General features: G+C 54.6%; 5 protein-coding genes across 5 annotated transcripts; 3 read left to right on the top strand and 2 right to left on the bottom strand.

The window, feature by feature from the left end:
* Positions 1-2,317: 2,317 nt before the first annotated feature.
* C8A04DRAFT_12173 (dTDP-D-glucose 4,6-dehydratase) lies at positions 2,318-3,980 on the bottom strand (the record flags this gene model as incomplete). Its single annotated transcript, XM_062777238.1, has 4 exons — positions 2,318-3,030; positions 3,101-3,636; positions 3,715-3,847; positions 3,935-3,980. 4 exons carry the CDS (start codon positions 3,978-3,980, stop codon positions 2,318-2,320), a joined length of 1,428 nt encoding a protein of 475 aa, XP_062637050.1.
* Positions 3,981-5,570: 1,590 nt separating this feature from the next.
* On the top strand, positions 5,571-6,865 carry C8A04DRAFT_12154 (uncharacterized protein; the record flags this gene model as incomplete). The annotated part of the gene is made up of 3 exons (XM_062777232.1): positions 5,571-5,834; positions 5,894-6,726; positions 6,808-6,865. 3 exons carry the CDS (start codon positions 5,571-5,573, stop codon positions 6,863-6,865), a joined length of 1,155 nt encoding a protein of 384 aa, XP_062637049.1.
* A 282-nt stretch (positions 6,866-7,147) lies between these two features.
* Positions 7,148-8,628, bottom strand: C8A04DRAFT_28669 (anticodon-binding protein; the record flags this gene model as incomplete). Its single annotated transcript, XM_062780734.1, has 5 exons — positions 7,148-7,272; positions 7,325-7,586; positions 7,638-7,813; positions 7,867-7,941; positions 8,001-8,628. The coding sequence occupies 5 exons, from the start codon at positions 8,626-8,628 to the stop codon at positions 7,148-7,150; spliced, it is 1,266 nt and encodes a 421-aa protein (XP_062637048.1).
* A 556-nt stretch (positions 8,629-9,184) lies between these two features.
* C8A04DRAFT_12195 (uncharacterized protein) lies at positions 9,185-11,255 on the top strand (the record flags this gene model as incomplete). Its single annotated transcript, XM_062777246.1, has 2 exons — positions 9,185-10,783; positions 10,857-11,255. The coding sequence occupies 2 exons, from the start codon at positions 9,185-9,187 to the stop codon at positions 11,253-11,255; spliced, it is 1,998 nt and encodes a 665-aa protein (XP_062637047.1).
* Positions 11,256-14,223: 2,968 nt separating this feature from the next.
* Positions 14,224-17,089, top strand: C8A04DRAFT_37285 (kinase-like domain-containing protein; the record flags this gene model as incomplete). Its single annotated transcript, XM_062783827.1, has 4 exons — positions 14,224-14,240; positions 14,456-16,448; positions 16,513-16,612; positions 16,680-17,089. 4 exons carry the CDS (start codon positions 14,224-14,226, stop codon positions 17,087-17,089), a joined length of 2,520 nt encoding a protein of 839 aa, XP_062637046.1.
* Positions 17,090-17,462: the final 373 nt, after the last annotated feature.

The raw sequence follows: 17,462 nt of genomic DNA, 5'->3' as shown, positions 1-17,462 counted from the left end.
CGAAACGTTACGCTTCGGATGTGCTGCTCTCCTGACCAAAAAAAAAAAAACCACGAATGCGGGGCGCACTTTTCAACGGCTGCTGTGCCCCTCTCCCTGGCGGACAAACAGTGCGAGGTGGCTAGTTAAGACCCATCGAGGCCTAGACCGGACCGACCGGACAACAGTCACGAGAAATCAATTGTCTCGCAAAATCGAGGAGGAAATATGAGCTTCGGAAAAGAATCCGGGGATAACTACATACAAGGACCGTCCGAAAGGACGCAAATCACCCCGCGCCATGGGAGTACGTGGACATCCAATATGTCGAGTGGATTCGACCCGACGGCATGGCACTTACAGTGTCGTGTAATGAGAACGCGGTTCTGTTCGCCATGATTGGACAAGGCCCAGAAAGGAAGCTGGCCCAGCCGGCTCGTCACAGGCCTACCATTTCGCTGACGGCGCGTGCATCTCTCAAACCGGCGACGGCGTTTGGCTCTGACCACTGATCGTTAACCAAAACCCAGGAGCTTACGAAGTACCCCGTGGACCATCCGCGGATGGTGCAAGACGGCTTCAAGGTTATCTTCAGGATCCATGAATACATACTATGGTATCCAATGTTCCGGGCAGTTGGGGAGGAAGCGATGGAGAGAGACACACGCGTTGAACAATGCAACCCACGGGCACGCGCCCACTCGGAGGACGGGGAGGGGACTGCGTCTGTACACGTTACGGAACCGAGCCGCTGGATTGGAGTTCGGGGCGGACCTTGTTGATGCACCTACGATCCTCTCCGGCCCAACAAGAACATGCCACGACAAAAGCACGCATGCTCTCCCGTCCCGCTGGGGCCATCAGGATATTCCTCTCCCCTGTCCACGGTACCGGAAACCGAAGGAAGCGCTGCCCATGAATGCGCGTTCGTTTCTCGCTCCTGCAAGAAGGTGGAGCGAAGAAAAAAAATATGGTATCCAAGCGGGTGCTTCCCCCTGCTGTGCCCCGTTGGCCGCTTTTTCGCCCTCGTCTCCTGTTTTCCGGCCCGGTCTCACACCTATTCCGGGCGGCTAGCCGATCTACCTGGGTGAGGCGTTCTCCCGCTTCCACACCCCTGGCGCCTTGAACAACGAACTTCCAACGCTCATAACGCTTGGTCCCCAACCACTGGACCAGCCAACCGCCTCGGCAAACTGATGGAAACAGCAGAATTCTCCGAAATGCACATAGAGTGCGATAGAGCGAGGGACAGTCACAGCACGAGGAGAGGAAGGTAACACCCGGACCGTTATCGTCGCCCATGGTTCCCACCGTCCACGGCACGGTCCTCAGCCGGTCGCTTTTTCTGCAGGACCCCATATGACTCTATTCCTCGTCTCACGCACACCTCCAGATTGACAATGCGGACCCGTAGGCTTCCCCGAATAGCCTTGCCTCGCTTCCTTCTGGACAACAAAAAGTTCCTGATATGCTACCCTTCCCGCCTCTTCCCTCAGTGCTCCGCCAAACAGGCCCCCCATATCGAGCATCAGGTGGTCGGTCGACTTTATTGATCCCAGTCCAGATGACCCACCCTTAGACATGTATGTACATACACACATACATTCCCTACAGTACGTAAGGCGGCCAACAACAGCCCTCGTTGCAGCTCGCGGCCCCTCACCGCGCTGATTCCGGCCTCACCCTTTGGGGTTAAACGGAACCGACAGATCGGGACCCGGAATCCAGTCCGATAGCTCGTTGATGCTTCACCCGACCTGCCCCGCTAGGTCGCCGGTAGCCGACGTTGTGGGGAGGGGGACAGGGAGCGGGGAGAACGGCGGTGTTGTGCAAACTCCCTTGTATGCACAGCAGGACCAACAAACTTTCTTCCCGCATTCTCGCTTAGGCCAACTACCTCCAATAGCCTCCAACAACTTGAGCCACGTTGCGTTTTACATAGTACACTAGAAGAGGAGGCAGAGCCCGGCCCCGCGGTCACAATCCCGAGGAACCGGACCCAAGCTCCAGCTCCTCGGGCCCTGCAGTCGAGACAAGGAACGTGGCGAGTCCGTTGGTCGTCGGGGTCACACTGTCTTGTGCTGTTTTCTATGGACACCGTATGCTTGTTCCTCTTCAGTCTTTTGTATTTATTGGGGAAAAGTCCCAAGTTATGTAACGGCTTATGATCATGATATTTCGAGTGCCCGATGAAACAAAACACGGGATCGGAAAAGAAGAAAAAGGGAGAGAACCCCAAAGAAAAGAAGACAGAAAATAAGCAGTATAAAAAGCCCGAACATAACAAGCTTGGCTAAAAAAGAAGACAACAAAAACATAACCTCCCCTCCCTGCAACATCAATCCTCCTCCTCAAATCCATTTCTCCCATCCCACCCATTCCACCCATTCACACCATTTCCCTTCCTCCCCCCTTCCACCGCCACAACCCCTTTCCCCTTCTTCCCTTCCACTCCCCTTTCCGCCCTTACCTCTGGCCCCTGCGGCGTATCCGACACAGGCTCCGAGTCCGACAACACCTCCATGCCGGCCACCACGGGGAACGGACTAAGCACTTTACTGATGTCCCCCCACCAGCGCTCCCCAAACAGCCGGTACCACTCCACCGTCGCGCGCAGCCCGGTCTCGAGCCCCGTCTTTTGTACCCAGCCTAGCTGCTTGAGCTTGGTCGCGTCGACGGCGTAGCGGTGGTCGTTGAAGGGCCGGTCGTGAGTGTATTTGACCCAGCGGGAGAATAGGGAGTCGGTTGTTGGAGGGGTTCCGTTGTGGTGGTTGTTGTTGTTGCTGCTACTGCCGTTTTGCTCGCCCATATGGCCGTCGGTCTCCGGGATGATGTTCATGATGCCCAGCAGCTTGCGGCAGAGGGCAATGTTGCTGATTTCGTCGTGCGAGCCGACGTTGTATACCTGGCCTAGCTGGCCGCGGTGTAGGATCGTGTCGAAGGCGTCGGCTGCGTCGGCCGCGTAGAGGTAGCGGCGTGTTGGTGAGCCGTCGCCGTGTAGGACCACCGGCTTGCGCCGCGCTAGGAGGCAGGCGAATTTGGGTATGATTTCTGGATGGGTCGAAGTTAGATCCGGGCAGGAAAGGGGGACTACAAAGTGAGGTAAGGGGTAAGGACTCACTCTCTGGATATTGGTGTGGGCCATAAACATTGTTACTGCGCACGATAATAGCGGGCAGTTTGAAGCTTTTTTGATATGAATGAACTAGCATCTCTGCAGCGGCCTTGCTAGCGGCGTAGGGGTTGGTCGGAGCGAGGATACTGCTCTCCAGCAGGTCGTCATCGTCGTCCTTGACCTCACCGTACACCTCGTCGGTCGACACGTGGATGAACCGGCGGACGCCGACCTTCTTGGCACTTTCTAATAACACGTGGGTTCCGTAGACGTTGGTGTGGGTAAAGCCGTAGGAGTTGCCGAAGCTTAGGTCGACGTGTGACTGCGCGGCGAAGTGGAAGACGGTGTCAATGTTGTACCGTTCTAGGCAATCTAGCACTTCAGACGGGTTTGTCACATCGCCCTGGTAGAAGGTGAAGTTGCGCCGGTCGTTGAGGATGCGCGTGTTGTTGAGTGACGAGCAGTAGTCGAGCTTGTCAAAGGACACGATGTTGTAGGCGTGGGGATAGGTAAGAGTGAGATGTCGGACAAGCCAGCACGCACTTCAAATATGAGATTAGCCAATGGGTCAAGAAGAATCCAAGTGAGCGAGTCCTTAACTCGGGGCCAGGTGAACTCACATGAACCCGGCGCCCCCTGTGATCATGATGTTCTTGACATCTGGGAGGGGATCAAACTGGGTAGTACCAATGAGTAATGGCGCTTCTTTCCAGATGCCATAGTCCTCAAAAAAGCTGTTTCCTCTCCGGAAGCCTTGTTTTAAAGCAACTCGAGTCAGTATCACGATGGTAACGTAATTCCTCCCCTCATGGCCCTTTCTTGATGAACTCCGTCACTCACCATCGGTGGCCCCAATTGGCGACGTCGCCCCACTGGAAATGGTCATGACGGAGGAGATGCACTCCCACGTTCCGTGTGCATGTGTGGTCTTCCTCCTCGTAGGAAAGTGGAGCAACCAGGATTTGGCGCAACCGAATGAGCTGGGTACGTATGCGAGTGAGACAGGCCGTGAGTGAGGGTGAGAGCGAAAGTGAGAGGTTTAGTCGTCGTGAGACAGCCGTTCCACGGTGCGGAATTTGATGAGTCGTTCGAGGTTGGTTCTGTATGAATTGTTTGTCAAGGTTAAAGCTGGACTGCCAGACTGCGTCCAAGCATGGAAACTTGACGGAAGGTGGCCAAAAAAGGCAAGGAGTGGAATTGCCCGTCGTTTCAGCGCTACATGGTGCGTTGCGCACTGTGACGATCGTATTTCTCGGGACTAGAGCCCACAGGGCTTGAAATAAAGATGTGTTTCCGGCCGCTGCTGTTCTAATCTGAAGGCATGTCAGTTTGGCGGCGTCGGATATCCCCTTATCAATTAACCGCCTGATCTGGTCATGTTCAGGATTTTAAGGTTGGCGAAGATGGGATGGACCCGCTATCCCCTGGTCCTAAGTTGACTGAGTGCTGACGGTGTGTGTTGATAACTTAGCACTGTATATTCTTTTTTGAAGTGCCACCCGAACACTCCCTCTCAATTAAGACGTCGGCACATTGCAACTTGATTCCCCGTGACAAAACCGGGTTGTTTCCCGGAGTCGTTGTTTAAATTTAAACGATCCCACCCGAACCGTGAAAAATAACACTCATAACTGAGTAAACCAAGGCATCGGACACGCACTGTGTAGTTCAACTCTGCGAGAGTATTCGTATGGCAACATGTCTTGTAATTGATCAGCTTGACTCTGGGCTAGCTGGGCAACTGGTATTCGTTCGGTAATCGAACAATCAACCATGCCGTGGTACCTACGAAGCCGACAGGTAGAGTTTAATGATGCTAACGTTATAATAAGCCACATTTCCGTCTTGCCCCGTTGGGTAGGAAAAACGAAATCACAATATGAGTTGGTTCTTGGGAAGATTAACAGTTGAGTCTTTATACGAAGCGTCCAAAAAAAAAAAAACTAAAAAACTACGAGGCACAACACAATTCGGCCAAATATCAGGCGCCCTTCTCAAAACTTAGAGCCTCACTGTTGATCTCCTCACTTTGCAGAACACATAATGCGGTTCAACCTACCCTGCCAGGGCTGCTTCTCTTCATGTTCAAGCCAGAGGATGGAAAAACTGTCAAGACGGCCAATCATCTTACATCAAGACGACCCACCCAGCTGAACCCAACCAGAACAGGCAAAGTGGAAACATTCCGAATCCTCATCCGTTTCGGCGGACACCACGGCTCCGGGCCTGCGACCAACCACTTGGCGATGTGGCCCGTAAAGAGAACCCCGGATCCGTGAGCTTTGGAGAAACACAGATTGGGCAACACCATGAAAAGATCTCCAACTGTGTCTCCTTTACCCGCGTATACGCCTTGCATTTAGACTCTCGGGGCAGGTCCTTGAGTGCTTTGGTATTCTCTATTTTTGGAATCTTCCAACCTTTCTTTAATATTGAGTTGGCCCGGACACAGAAGCAACACCCTCCCTCCTCCAGGATGCCCACCAAAAATGGGGTCCTTGCTGTCTCGTCCGACAGAGAGGCTCAGGACCCCAGTCCCCGTTTGGCTCGACTGAGTGTTTTTGGGAACGATGAGGAGAAATTAAAGCTTTCTGACGACTTGGACCCTGCCGACCGCGATGTTGAAAACAACAAGCCCTCCTCGAAGGAGACCGAGGGGCGGGAATCACCATCAAAAAGCCCATCATACGCCTCCGGGCTCACTTGGATGGCCATCAACACACTCGCCACAATAGGAATCGTAAGAGTGGTCTATAATTCGCATGTAAAACAACATCCACCACTAACCCATCCCCCTAGGTCTTCACCAACAAAGCCATTTTCTCGGACCCATCTCTTAAACTCGCCCAGCTCACATTCGCCAGCTTCCACTTTCTCATCACCTTCCTAACCCTCTTTCTCCTCTCCCGCCCATCCCTCGCCTTCTTCCCACCTCGCCGCGTCGCCCTCCTCGACATCCTCCCCCTGTCGCTAGCCATGGCCCTCAACGTCATCCTCCCGAACCTCTCCCTTGCCTTCAGCACGGTACCATTCTACCAGATCGCTCGCATTCTACTAACCCCAGCCGTCGCCCTGCTCAACTACATCCTCTACCACGCCACTCTACCCTCACGTGCCCTGCTAGCCCTCGTCCCGGCATGCTTGGGCGTCGCCATGGTCTCATACTTCGACACCAAACCCGCGACAGCCGCCACAGGCGGGGTGCAAACCACCTCCCCAGCGGGTGTCGCCTTCGCGCTGGCCGGCACGTCCGCCTCGGCTCTGTACACAGTATGGATCGCGGCGTACCACCGACGCCTGCGCCTGACGAGCATGCAGCTCCTTTTCAACCAGGCGCCTGTATCGGCTTTTCTCTTGCTGTACGCGATTCCCTTTATTGACACCTGGCCGGTGTCATGGGGGGCATTACCCGCCGCGCGCTGGATGTTGATCTTGCTGAGCGGTGGGTTTGCGAGCCTGATTAATATTAGTCAGTTTTTTATTGTTGCGCAAACCGGGCCCGTGTCGAGTACCGTGGTGGGACACGTCAAGACGTGCGCGATTGTGACGCTGGGGTGGGTTGTCAGTGGGAAAGGGGTGGGTGATTGGGGGAGTTTGCTCGGCGTGGCGGTCGCGGTTGGGGGGATTATTGCGTAAGTTCTTTTTGCCCCCCCTTGTTTTGACTGTGTGCTCTCACGGGTGTTTTGTTAGAAGGTATTGACGATTAGGACTAGATATTCGGTTGTCATGTTGGAGGAAAAGCGAAAGCAGGCGCCTCAGAAAGGGAAGTGAAGTCAAAGGGCGAGTGCCAGGTGTTTTTCATTTTTAGTTTTTTTATTAGAAAAGGTTCCGAGTCGAGTCTTGGACACATGGTGGTTACTGAGAGCCGAGAAGACTTAGAACAGAAACCTAAAAGTGACCACACTGCCCCCTTTTGGCCCGGCGCCCGAATAAGGATTATGGGCAACACCTCAGAGCAACACTTGCGACATTACCAAAACCCCCTGACCAACCCGAACGTGGGTGGTCGCGTATTCCGTACAGAAACCGCCCCTGGGTATCACGACTGGCCTCTTACAGGTTGAAACGCGTCCGCGTCTTCTCCATCTTGGCCTTCCATTCCCACTTAAGAGCATCCTCGCCCTCGCTCCCAGCCCTGCCGATCCCCTTGTCGACTCTGCGAAGCTTGAGGGTCATCCCTACCAAAGTTAGCCTGATTATTCGACTGCGACGGGTGACGGGGAAACACACTTGGCCCAATCTCCTGCAACCCGGCACGAATCCCTTTCACTCCGTCCATCTCCTTACCATCTGCCCCCTGCACATTCTTCTCCGTTGCCCTTGCTTCCCGAAAGATGTAACGGTGGCGACGGAAGAAGATGTAATCACGCTGGTTGTGCAAGGTCAAAACCTGCCGTCCCGCCAACTCGGGTTTCGGAGGGAAAAGGGTGTGCATAGACTTGGCTGCAAGGAGACCTAATGGTGTTTTGAAGCCATTGAGTAGGAGTTCCGGCTGGCTTTGTATTAGCAGAGGGGACGAAGGACTAGAAGGAGGGCGCCTTACATAGTGATTCGTAGCATTTCCATGCCCGACAATGGCTTTCCCAGGATGGTAATTACGGATGGTGTAGGTGAGCGTAGGGCCTGGGGGAGCGTCCTCGCCATTCAAATGGCATACACTGAGCTGGTTTGGACGCTTGAGGTCTTCGTGAACCACCAGCAGTGCTGTGTAACCCCGATCTGTACAAGTGTTAGTCGCTGTTCGGGGCCTATAGGAGCATGACGGTGCTAACTCGTTGCAAACTTCGCAATCTCTCTGACGCTGTATTTGTGTCCGTATCGATGAGAACTCCGCGGGATGTAAGTAGCTAAATGCTAAAGTTAGTGCTGAATCTTGCTTCGCCAACCCGCAAATGGTAAAGCCTACCGTTCGGGAGACACGCTGCAATTTCCTGCGCCTCCTTGTGAATGGTGCCGTTGATCCCGGTAGTCACGAGAATCTTCGGCATTGTCGGTGGTTCTTCGCTAAATAGATATTTGAACTGCGCAGCCAGAGCGTCCGGTGTGATGTCGAGGTTGGTCGATACTGTCGAAGGGGCAATGCTTGGTTGCCTCTGTGCTCGCTTCCGTTGTTGTTCCATCTTCTCTTCTTCGTCGCCAGACCCAGCCGCCTCATCATCGGATCCCAGCATGCTGTCGACGTCGTCCTGTTCCTCATCGCCTCCAACCACACCGTCCGCTTCTGCCGCGGCTGCAGCTTCGGCCTCCTCCAGCCTGCGCCGCTTCAATTGGGCGACATCCACCACCGCGCCAAGGCTATCGTCATCGGCATCGTCCCATACTCTCTTCTTGTCAATGCTCGTGGGCTGGTTCTTCTCGAGTCGTTGTCGTCTCAGCTCTGGGTCTTTCGCCTCTTCCCTGCGCCGTCGGTGTCGTTCTTCATGGCGTGCCTTGCCGGTCGCTTTCTTTTGTTGGACGTACAGCTGTTTTCGCTTTAGCTTGTTGGATGTTTTGAGGGAAATCGATGGGCCTGACGAGCCTCTTCCTGAACCCATTGTTGCGATTGATTCTTGCTGTTGTTGTTATCACAAGATAGATACTGTTATCGGACGCTGGCTCTTTGATTTTTTTTTTTTTGGTTTCAATCCATGCAGTGCAGGGATGTCGGGGAGACTTGCAGGGATATGAAGGACGTTCCTCTTTTGGCGGGGCCTCGCGTGGCGGTTTTGGCGGTCAATTGAAGTTCCTTCCGGCACCCTGCACGCCCTGAAAGATAGCGCTTGGCGTGTGGAGGAGGGGAAATGCGAGATACCCCTCTATCGGCAAGCACCTTCCCAGGCCTCGAATTGGGCAAAAAGAGGATCTTTTTTTGGAGGAAAGAGCGTGACTCACTTGGCTGGGCTAAAACAACCACCGTCCGAATTCATGAAACCCTTCCTACGTGCCCCTCTCCCTTCACCACTTGCTGGAATTGCGCTCACCCTACACAAAGCCACCGTTCCGAGGCTCTTCCACTTTCCAGCACGTGGATTCAGATCCTTTTCTTCTTCTGCCCCTCGCTCCTACGCTTTCAAGGCACCCCCGCCACGCAACGAGAACAAACGGCCCGCCATGACAACGACGGCCACCACTCTCAAGGGCCAGCCCCTCGACAAGGCCGCGCTCGAGTCTCTCCTGCGCCGGCGCATGTTCTACACGCCCTCGTTCGAGATCTACGGGGGTGTTTCCGGTCTCTATGATTACGGTCCTCCCGGCTGTGCGCTGCAGGCAAACATCGTCGATATCTGGCGCAAACATTTTATCCTCGAGGAGGACATGCTTGAGGTTGACTGCACTGTTCTCACCCCTCACGAGGTTCTCAAGACCAGCGGCCATGTCGACAAGTTTGCGGATTGGATGTGCAAGGACCCTAAGAACGGCGAAATCTTCCGTGCCGACCACTTCGTCGAGGGCGCTCTCGAGGCGCGGCTAAAGGGTGACAAGGAGGCACGTGGCCAGAAGGTGGAGGAGAAGGAAGAAGATCCGAAGAAGAAAAAGAAGAAGCACAAGGACCTGGCAGCGGTGAAGCTTGATGATGCTGTTGTGCAAGAATACGAGCAGGTGCTGGCGCAGATTGACAACTACAATGGCGAGCAGCTGGGCGAGTTGATCACGAAGTACGACTTGAAGAACCCCGCCACCGGCGTGCTCCCAGATACCCCGATGCCCTTCAACCTCATGTTCCAGACCTCAATTGGCCCCAGCAGCAACCTTCCCGGCTATCTACGGCCAGAAACCGCCCAGGGCCAGTTCCTCAACTTTGCTAAGCTCCTCGAGTTCAATACCGGCCAGATGCCGTTTGCCTCAGCCTCGATTGGCAAGTCGTATCGGAACGAAATTTCCCCAAGAGCTGGTCTTCTTCGTGTCCGCGAGTTCCTCATGGCCGAGATCGAGCACTTCGTCGACCCCGAAGGCCACAAGAAGCACCACCGGTTCCACGAGGTTGAAAACATTGAGCTCGCGTTCCTTGACCGGAACATCCAGTTGTCCGGGAAGACGACCATCACGAGGCAGACAATCGGCCAAGCCGTGAAAGATGGTCTTGTTGACAACGAGACTCTGGGCTACTTCTTGGCCCGTATTCAGCTGTTCCTCAAGAAGATTGGCGTTGACCAGTCTAAGATCCGCTTCAGGCAACACATGGCCAACGAGATGGCCCACTACGCCTGCGACTGCTGGGACGCTGAGCTCCTCACCTCTGGCGGCTGGGTGGAGTGCGTGGGCTGTGCTGACCGGAGCGCCTACGACTTGTCCGTTCATGCGAAAAAGACTGGCGCACCACTTATTGTGCGCCAAAAGTTGGACGAGCCCAAGACTATTGAGGAATGGGAGCTTGATATCAACAAGAAGAAGTTCGGTCCGTTCTACAAAAAGGACGGCAAGGCTGTCGAGGCCGCTTTGCTGGCCACCACACAGGAAGATCGTTCGAGGTTGGCTAAGGAGCTAGAAGAGACCGGCAAGACTACTATTGATGTTCCCGACGTTGGAGAGGGCAAGGTCGAGGTTAGCAAGGACCTGCTCGCCGTTGAGTGGCGGAAGCGGGTTGAGCACACCAGGGAATACACCCCTAACGTCATCGAGCCATCCTTCGGTATTGGCCGGATTCTGTACTCGTTGATGGAGCACAACTACTGGACCAGAGCCAGTGACGGCGGCGATGAGGCTCGCGGTGTAAGTTTTCGCACTCCGTGCCCTCTTGACTTTCCCTAAAATGGAGCAAATTATGTGCTAACCTTCTTACCAGGTTCTCTCTTTCCCTCCCGCCGTTGCACCAACGAAGGTTCTCATCGTGCCCCTATCGTCCCACAAGGATTTCCCGCCCGCGGTGCGCAAGCTGTCACAGAAGCTCCGTTCTGCCGGTCTCTCCAGCCGAGTGGATGACTCGTCGGCTAGCATAGGCAAACGGTACAGCCGCAACGACGAGCTAGGCACCCCGTTCGGCGTGACTGTGGACTTCCAGACGGTCCAGGACGGCACCATCACTCTGCGCGAGCGTGACAGCACACGCCAGGTGCGTGCGGATGAGGACAAGATCATCGAGGCGATCAAGGCGCTGGTTGAGGAGACCAAGACATGGAAAGATATTGAGTCGGAGCTGCCCCTATTTGAGGGCCAGCAGGAGGCGGAGGTTCCCGTCCGGTAAAGAACGGTTCTTGGGAAATAAAAAAAAGAAGAAAAGACAGATAGACGAGAGAATACTCAAGACTTTTGAGCGAATGTCACACAAATTCTGTATCTAGACTTGTTGATTGAGTAGGCATATTTCACTACGCAATGTCACTCCAACGTTAGCTCATTCTCCGACCTCTCCGTGGACACAGTTTTCAACGGTGAACACTGGGTGTTACCACGACCGTTCAAAATTTCTTTTCCTGTGCATTGTACTCATCAACTACATATGAGTTGCATGAGCGTCTATTTATACTCTTTTCCCTGCAGGAGATCCGCTTCATTGCCGTCGACTGTGCCGGCTGAGATGCAGGCGGCTGGCGTGTGTTTCAATGCAGCGTCGAAACTGGGGCCACAAGTCGTTCAGCGCGTCGCAGGGCTTGCTTTTACAAGCCAAGGAAAAACGAAGCCTTCCGTTTTGCATTGTCCCTAAGGTTCCTCGACAAGGCGAGGGGACGATCATTTAAGCCGATTAAACCGATTCTTGTTCTTTTCTTTGGGTCCGAGGGAGCAGAGCTAGGGGATGGGACTTTGTGTGGCTACCTAGGTATTTCGCAAAGCCTGAAAATACACTTACAGCCATGGAGAACACTTTTCTTTGGGGGCAGATCCTCGCTTCCCAAACAAGTACTCCGTAAAACAGCGGGCATAGCCTAAATCTAGAACGCGAGGCTTTGGCGCTCGGTTCGTTTTGGCCCTTTCAGGCGGCCCGAGGCTGGTGGACGAGCTGCCCACCTGCCCTAAAAAAACAAGAAACCCCCAAAGCGGCGCGGTTGTACGGACAGGCTGACTCTCTTGCCGATCTCGTCTGCATTGTTGCGGCGGGTATCCAGCCAACTCTACTATGTACGAGTTGGTGGTTATCAAACCGTTCGACGTGTGCCGGGCAAGGAGCTGACGAACATGGGAAAATAGGGTGTAGGTAGAAGTCCAGACGGCCGCATGAGCACCGTATCAAACAAGGGGAGGAAGGTGAGTGGATGGAATCGGCACGGGGGTTTTCATCGATCTGCTGGTAGTGGGTTGCTTGTAATGTTTGAATTATGGACTGACTCGAGCAGCAGATCCGCCCCTCTGAAACGACATCCTGCCCCGGCAGAATGTAGGCGGTGATGCCGCCTATGCCGCCTGCAGATAGTGGAGGTTCATTCGTTCGATCTTGTTCCTGCCCTGTTCGGATAAGGATTGTGTTCCCAGCAGCCATGGGCTGAAATGCCAAAATTCTTCCAGTTGCTCATTGGAGGTTTGGTCTGTCCGTGCGGAGCTGAAATGGAGAGCGTTTCCGATGCACTACGACCTTAGAAAGTAGTTGCTAGGTGTTGGCTCGGTTGGATACCACCTTGGTCTTGCACTAATACTTGAAACAACTGTACACAAAAAGATGAAATGATGGGATGAGAGGGAATGGGGTTTGATAAACGACCGTAAACGGGTAAGAGCTCATTAGATTGGTCTAGGGCACTCGTTTGATCTGTTCAATTATTCGAATCAGTGAAGGGGGGAGGGGGCTGCACTGCGGTGGTTGCACAGTTTGGCCCACACACCATCCCTGGTCGGCAAGGAGGCGAACCTCCTGAATTTCTTTCATCTACCACCGAAGTTACATAGTTCTTTGCTTCCCTGCGTTGACTTCCTGTCGGATGCCGTAAACTTCACATTCTCCCGATACCGCCAACATATCCCGGGCTCTTCAAAAACAACCCGACCAGCATGGGTCAACGGGAAATAATTTACAATCCTGTACCTACTCGGTACATGTGTAGTCAACCTTGTTGCACGCTGACCCAGATCTCTAACAAGCCGTCAGCGACCGCGCTTAAATGGGCCAATCCTTGTTCAAAATCCAAGGTCGCATAGTGAGGGACCTTTTCCACAGACGCGTTCTGCGGCAACTTGAAGTACTTCCTTAACTATGACCTGAAATCCTGGCCCCAACTGCTGGGCCTGAGCGGGTCCCCGCACACCTACCCCTCCTTCCCCCAAAGTGGCCGAGCCATTCCATACAGTGTTCCGCCAGGCCCCTTCGATTCCTCAGAGATCCACAGGCACCCGACCTCCCTGAAGCAACTTACCCGTCCCTTTGTCGACCTTTCTTCCGGAGCAAACACACGACGCCAGCCTGCCAGCCGACTAACCTTCTAATCGTAACGCTTTTCTCGCGCCTACCGCATTACATACTAATAGGTGCTTGGAATTGCGATCCTTGACCGTTTCTTGGGCGGGGAATTGCCAGTCTGCCATCGTTCATTCGTCGCCGCCCAATAGCCCGCATTCCGGAGCTCCTGAGCGCTGCAGCGACACCACAACAACCCACAATTCCAGCCCCCGTACCGCCCATTCTCCTCGACTGACCGCCGGCCCTTTCCTTCGTCTAACGCGACCAAAACAAACTTGTTCGACTCCAAAGGGGTGAAGAACTCGAGCCGCGTGCCGACTCCCTTGATTTTCTGGGACAGAATCTTACACATGTCGCCTTCGGCATCGTGCCAGCTGTGTGTTCGCCCCTGAACCAACTGCTGGTACCACAGAGCACTACCCACACCACAACCACAACCCACACACCAGACCACACCCCAACCGCCCTCGAACGAGCGATCGCGACTCGGCACCTGGCATCGCCCTAGCCAGCTGCGTCTGTGCATCGGTTACGAGCTTCCCTAGCGTTTACACCCTCGGATTGCAGTCTCGTCAAGTTTGATTACAGGCACCCCTCTCAACCTCATCAACTCCCAGCCGTTATTACATTTTTGTACCGTGCCTCGGTCGATTCAGTCTCGTCGGTACGTTGGGGCAGACTTTAGAAAATGCGGGCGATGCGTGCTGATACTCAGAGCAAGTGAAACCATTGAGACATCTCCAACATCGACGCTCGGCCCCCTGGCGTTGTGACGTCGATACCCGCACCGCCACTTCACGATTGTATCTCTCCTAACATCGCCAAAATGTCGATGCATAATAGGTATGTGTCCTCCGAACTAGCGAATTGGGATGCGACTGGTGGACTGCGTACCGCAAACCGAGACCAGCCTCCCAACGAGAGACGGTGTTCTTGCGTTCCATCTTGCTCGCTTTCAGACGGTCGCGCCAGTCGACATTCTACAATCTTGCCCTTCCCAAGGCCAACACAGTTCGCCCGGAATAGCGAGTCCCTCATGCTGACGCGCCGTTTAATAGCGTCTATTCTAGCGGGCAGTTTATGAATCCTGGCCCAGCTCCGCGACCGCCAACAGATAAACCCCGTCTCGGCCTGATGCCGAACGTGAGCCTCACAAACAGCATGTCAAGCATGACCATCGCCTCCCCGGTCTCAAGCACCTACAGCGGGTCGACCATCGCTCTCCCCATTTCTCGCCAAGGATCTAACAACTTCGATGGCGCTGGGGGGGTTGCGATCATCAAGCAGGGCTATGTCGGCCTGCCGAGCAAGAACCCATTTCAGCAATGGAAGAGCAGATACCTCATCCTCCGCCAGGACATTCTCGACTTCCACAAGAATGAAAATGGCAAACTGCTGTACAAGATCCAACTTGCGGACGTGGTAAGCGTCGATCGGGTTCCTGACGATAACGGCGACCCTGTTTTCGAGATTCGGCGAAACATGACGAACTCGTACGCTGGCCCACCTGGCGACGACGACAACGGTGTGAGATCTTTACGCATTTGCGTCAAGACCGACGATGAGCTGTACGAGTGGATTGACTGCATCTATGCCCGCTGCCCAGGTGGGGTTAGTAACCCCTCGAACTTTTCTCACGCCGTCCACGTCGGCTTCAACCCGCAAACAGGTCAGTTCACTGGACTGCCGGAGGAGTGGACGAGACTTCTCAACTCCTCGGCCATCACCAAGGAGGATGTCGAGAAGAACCCCCAGGCTGTTTTCGAGGTTCTCGACTTTTACTCGGATATGACGAAGCGCGCCGAGACCCAAAATCCCGATCCATATGGCGGGAGTCCTGTCCCCAACGCTTCGCCAAGCACCCAAAGCGACCAGTTCGGCTATCCCGCCGGCAACTCGGTCGCGCCTCCGCGGCAACCAAAGCCCATTCAGCGCAGTCCTGGCTCTTATTCCACGACCCCGTCACCCCAGTCGTTCCCATCACCCACCCCGCGCCCGACAGATCAGCAGATTCAGCAGCTACAGGGCGTTTCACCCAACTACATCTCCGCCGACCGGATGCGGGAAGAACAACGCGCCCGTGACCAGGAGCGCCAACGCGCAGAGCGGGAGGAACAAGCTCGCCGGGAGCTGGAGGCTTATAATGCGTCCCTTCCCAAGACAAAGGTTCCCCTTGCCCAGCAAGAAATTGGCGGCGGCTACTCGAGCCCCTCTCAGCCGGACCGATACAATCCGACCAGGGCAGCACCCAAGGCGCCGCCAGCTCAATCCCTCAGAGCCCAGCGGCCTGCGCCCGCGCCACCAGGAAGCTCGTCCACCCCGTCTCGTCCTCCGATTTCACAACAAAACAGCTCCGCCTCGGTCCGTGACCCCACAGCCCAGGCGCAGAGAACCCCTCGGCCAGACCAGGGCGGCGCCCCAGCCGCTGCTCGCTACCCCAACGGAGCGCAAGCACGCGGTCCCAATGGCCAACCCCAAGTGCAGCAGCCATCTCGCCTTCCGGCTCCGGTGAAGCCCCTGAATGTATCGAAGCCGGGCGCGACCAATGACAGCGTCAAGGCTGCGGAAGCCGCGCTGACCGCTAAGCCTTCTCCCTCGGAACGCAAGCAGGATGTGCGCATGTCGACCATGTCAGAAGGCGAAGTGATGGCCAAGCTGAGGGAGGTTGTTTCTAAGGACGACCCCAACCGGCTGTATGCCAAACAGAAGAAGATTGGCCAAGGCGCGTCTGGATCCGTTTACGTCGCCAAGGTCATGGGTACGAGGCCGGGTGCGCCGGTCAATCCCAAGATCCGGCTTGGAACCGACCGTGTCGCCATCAAGCAGATGGATCTTGCGCATCAACCTCGCAAGGAACTGATCGTTAACGAGATTTTGGTGATGCGGGAGAACATGCACCCCAACATTGTCAATTTCCTCGACGCCTTCCTGATGGACAACGACAAGGAGCTCTGGTTGGTTCTGGAGTACATGGAAGGTGGTGCTCTGACAGACGTCATCGACAACAACCCCGTAATCACGGAGGAGCAGATCTCGACGATTTGCCTTGAGGTATGTGCAGGAGTTTCAGGTCCCCCATCTTGCGAATCACGTCTAACAACCTGTTTTAAATTAGACATGCCAAGGCCTCGAGCATTTGCACTCGCAGAACATTATCCACCGTGACATCAAGAGTGACAACGTTCTCCTTGATGCTCGTGGTAACGTCAAGATCAGTATGTAATCCCAACGCTAGTGAACCACACTGATGTGCAATGATTGATTGCTAACGTTCTTGCTCAGCGGATTTCGGGTTCTGCGCTAAGCTCACCGAAACTAAGTCGAAGCGCGCTACCATGGTCGGAACGCCGTACTGGATGGCGCCCGAAGTGGTGAAGCAAAAGGAGTACGGCCCGAAGGTGGACATTTGGTCGCTCGGCATCATGGCGATCGAGATGATCGAATCCGAGCCGCCCTACCTGAACGAGGAGCCGCTCAAGGCGCTTTACCTGATCGCAACCAACGGTACCCCCCGCCTCAAGAAGCCCGAGAAGCTGAGCAAGGAGCTCAAGGCGTTCCTGTCGGTCTGCCTGTGCGTCGACGTTAAGAGCCGCGCCTCGGCTCAGGAACTGCTTAACCATGACTTCTTGAAGCACGGCTGCCCCCAGGCCAGCTTGGCGGATCTCTTGGCGTTCAAGAGGGTAGCAAAATAGGTGCTTGATCTAGTGCGAGATGCGAACTGGTTGGGCCACACGGGTGGGGAGAGAGCGGTGAGCGGAGAGAAGTGGAAAGGATACTATTTTATGATGACGATGATGACGATTTGAGTGAAGTGGGATGTTGACTGACCAGCGTGGTTTTGGTGGGCTGAGTGGTCATCGTGAATTTGAGGGTTTCTGTGGATTCATTTCGTTTCTACCTGTGGCCAGGTATGGCTTGACCGATTTGAAAGATATGAGAAGATGGATGGAGGACCGTTTGTGTGTGAGAAAGAGGAAGCAACAGATCAGGTACATACACAGTGAGGGATAAACCATCATCCAATAGTACTTTGGATGTTTCTGTTGTCTTTGTTTCTTTTCTGCA

The sequence above is a fragment of the Dichotomopilus funicola genome, assembly GCF_033296635.1.
Source record: "Dichotomopilus funicola strain CBS 141.50 unplaced genomic scaffold C8A04scaffold_31, whole genome shotgun sequence".
NCBI classification, from domain to species: Eukaryota; Fungi; Ascomycota; class Sordariomycetes; order Sordariales; family Chaetomiaceae; genus Dichotomopilus; species Dichotomopilus funicola.
This window is presented reverse-complemented; position numbering and strand designations above follow the sequence as displayed.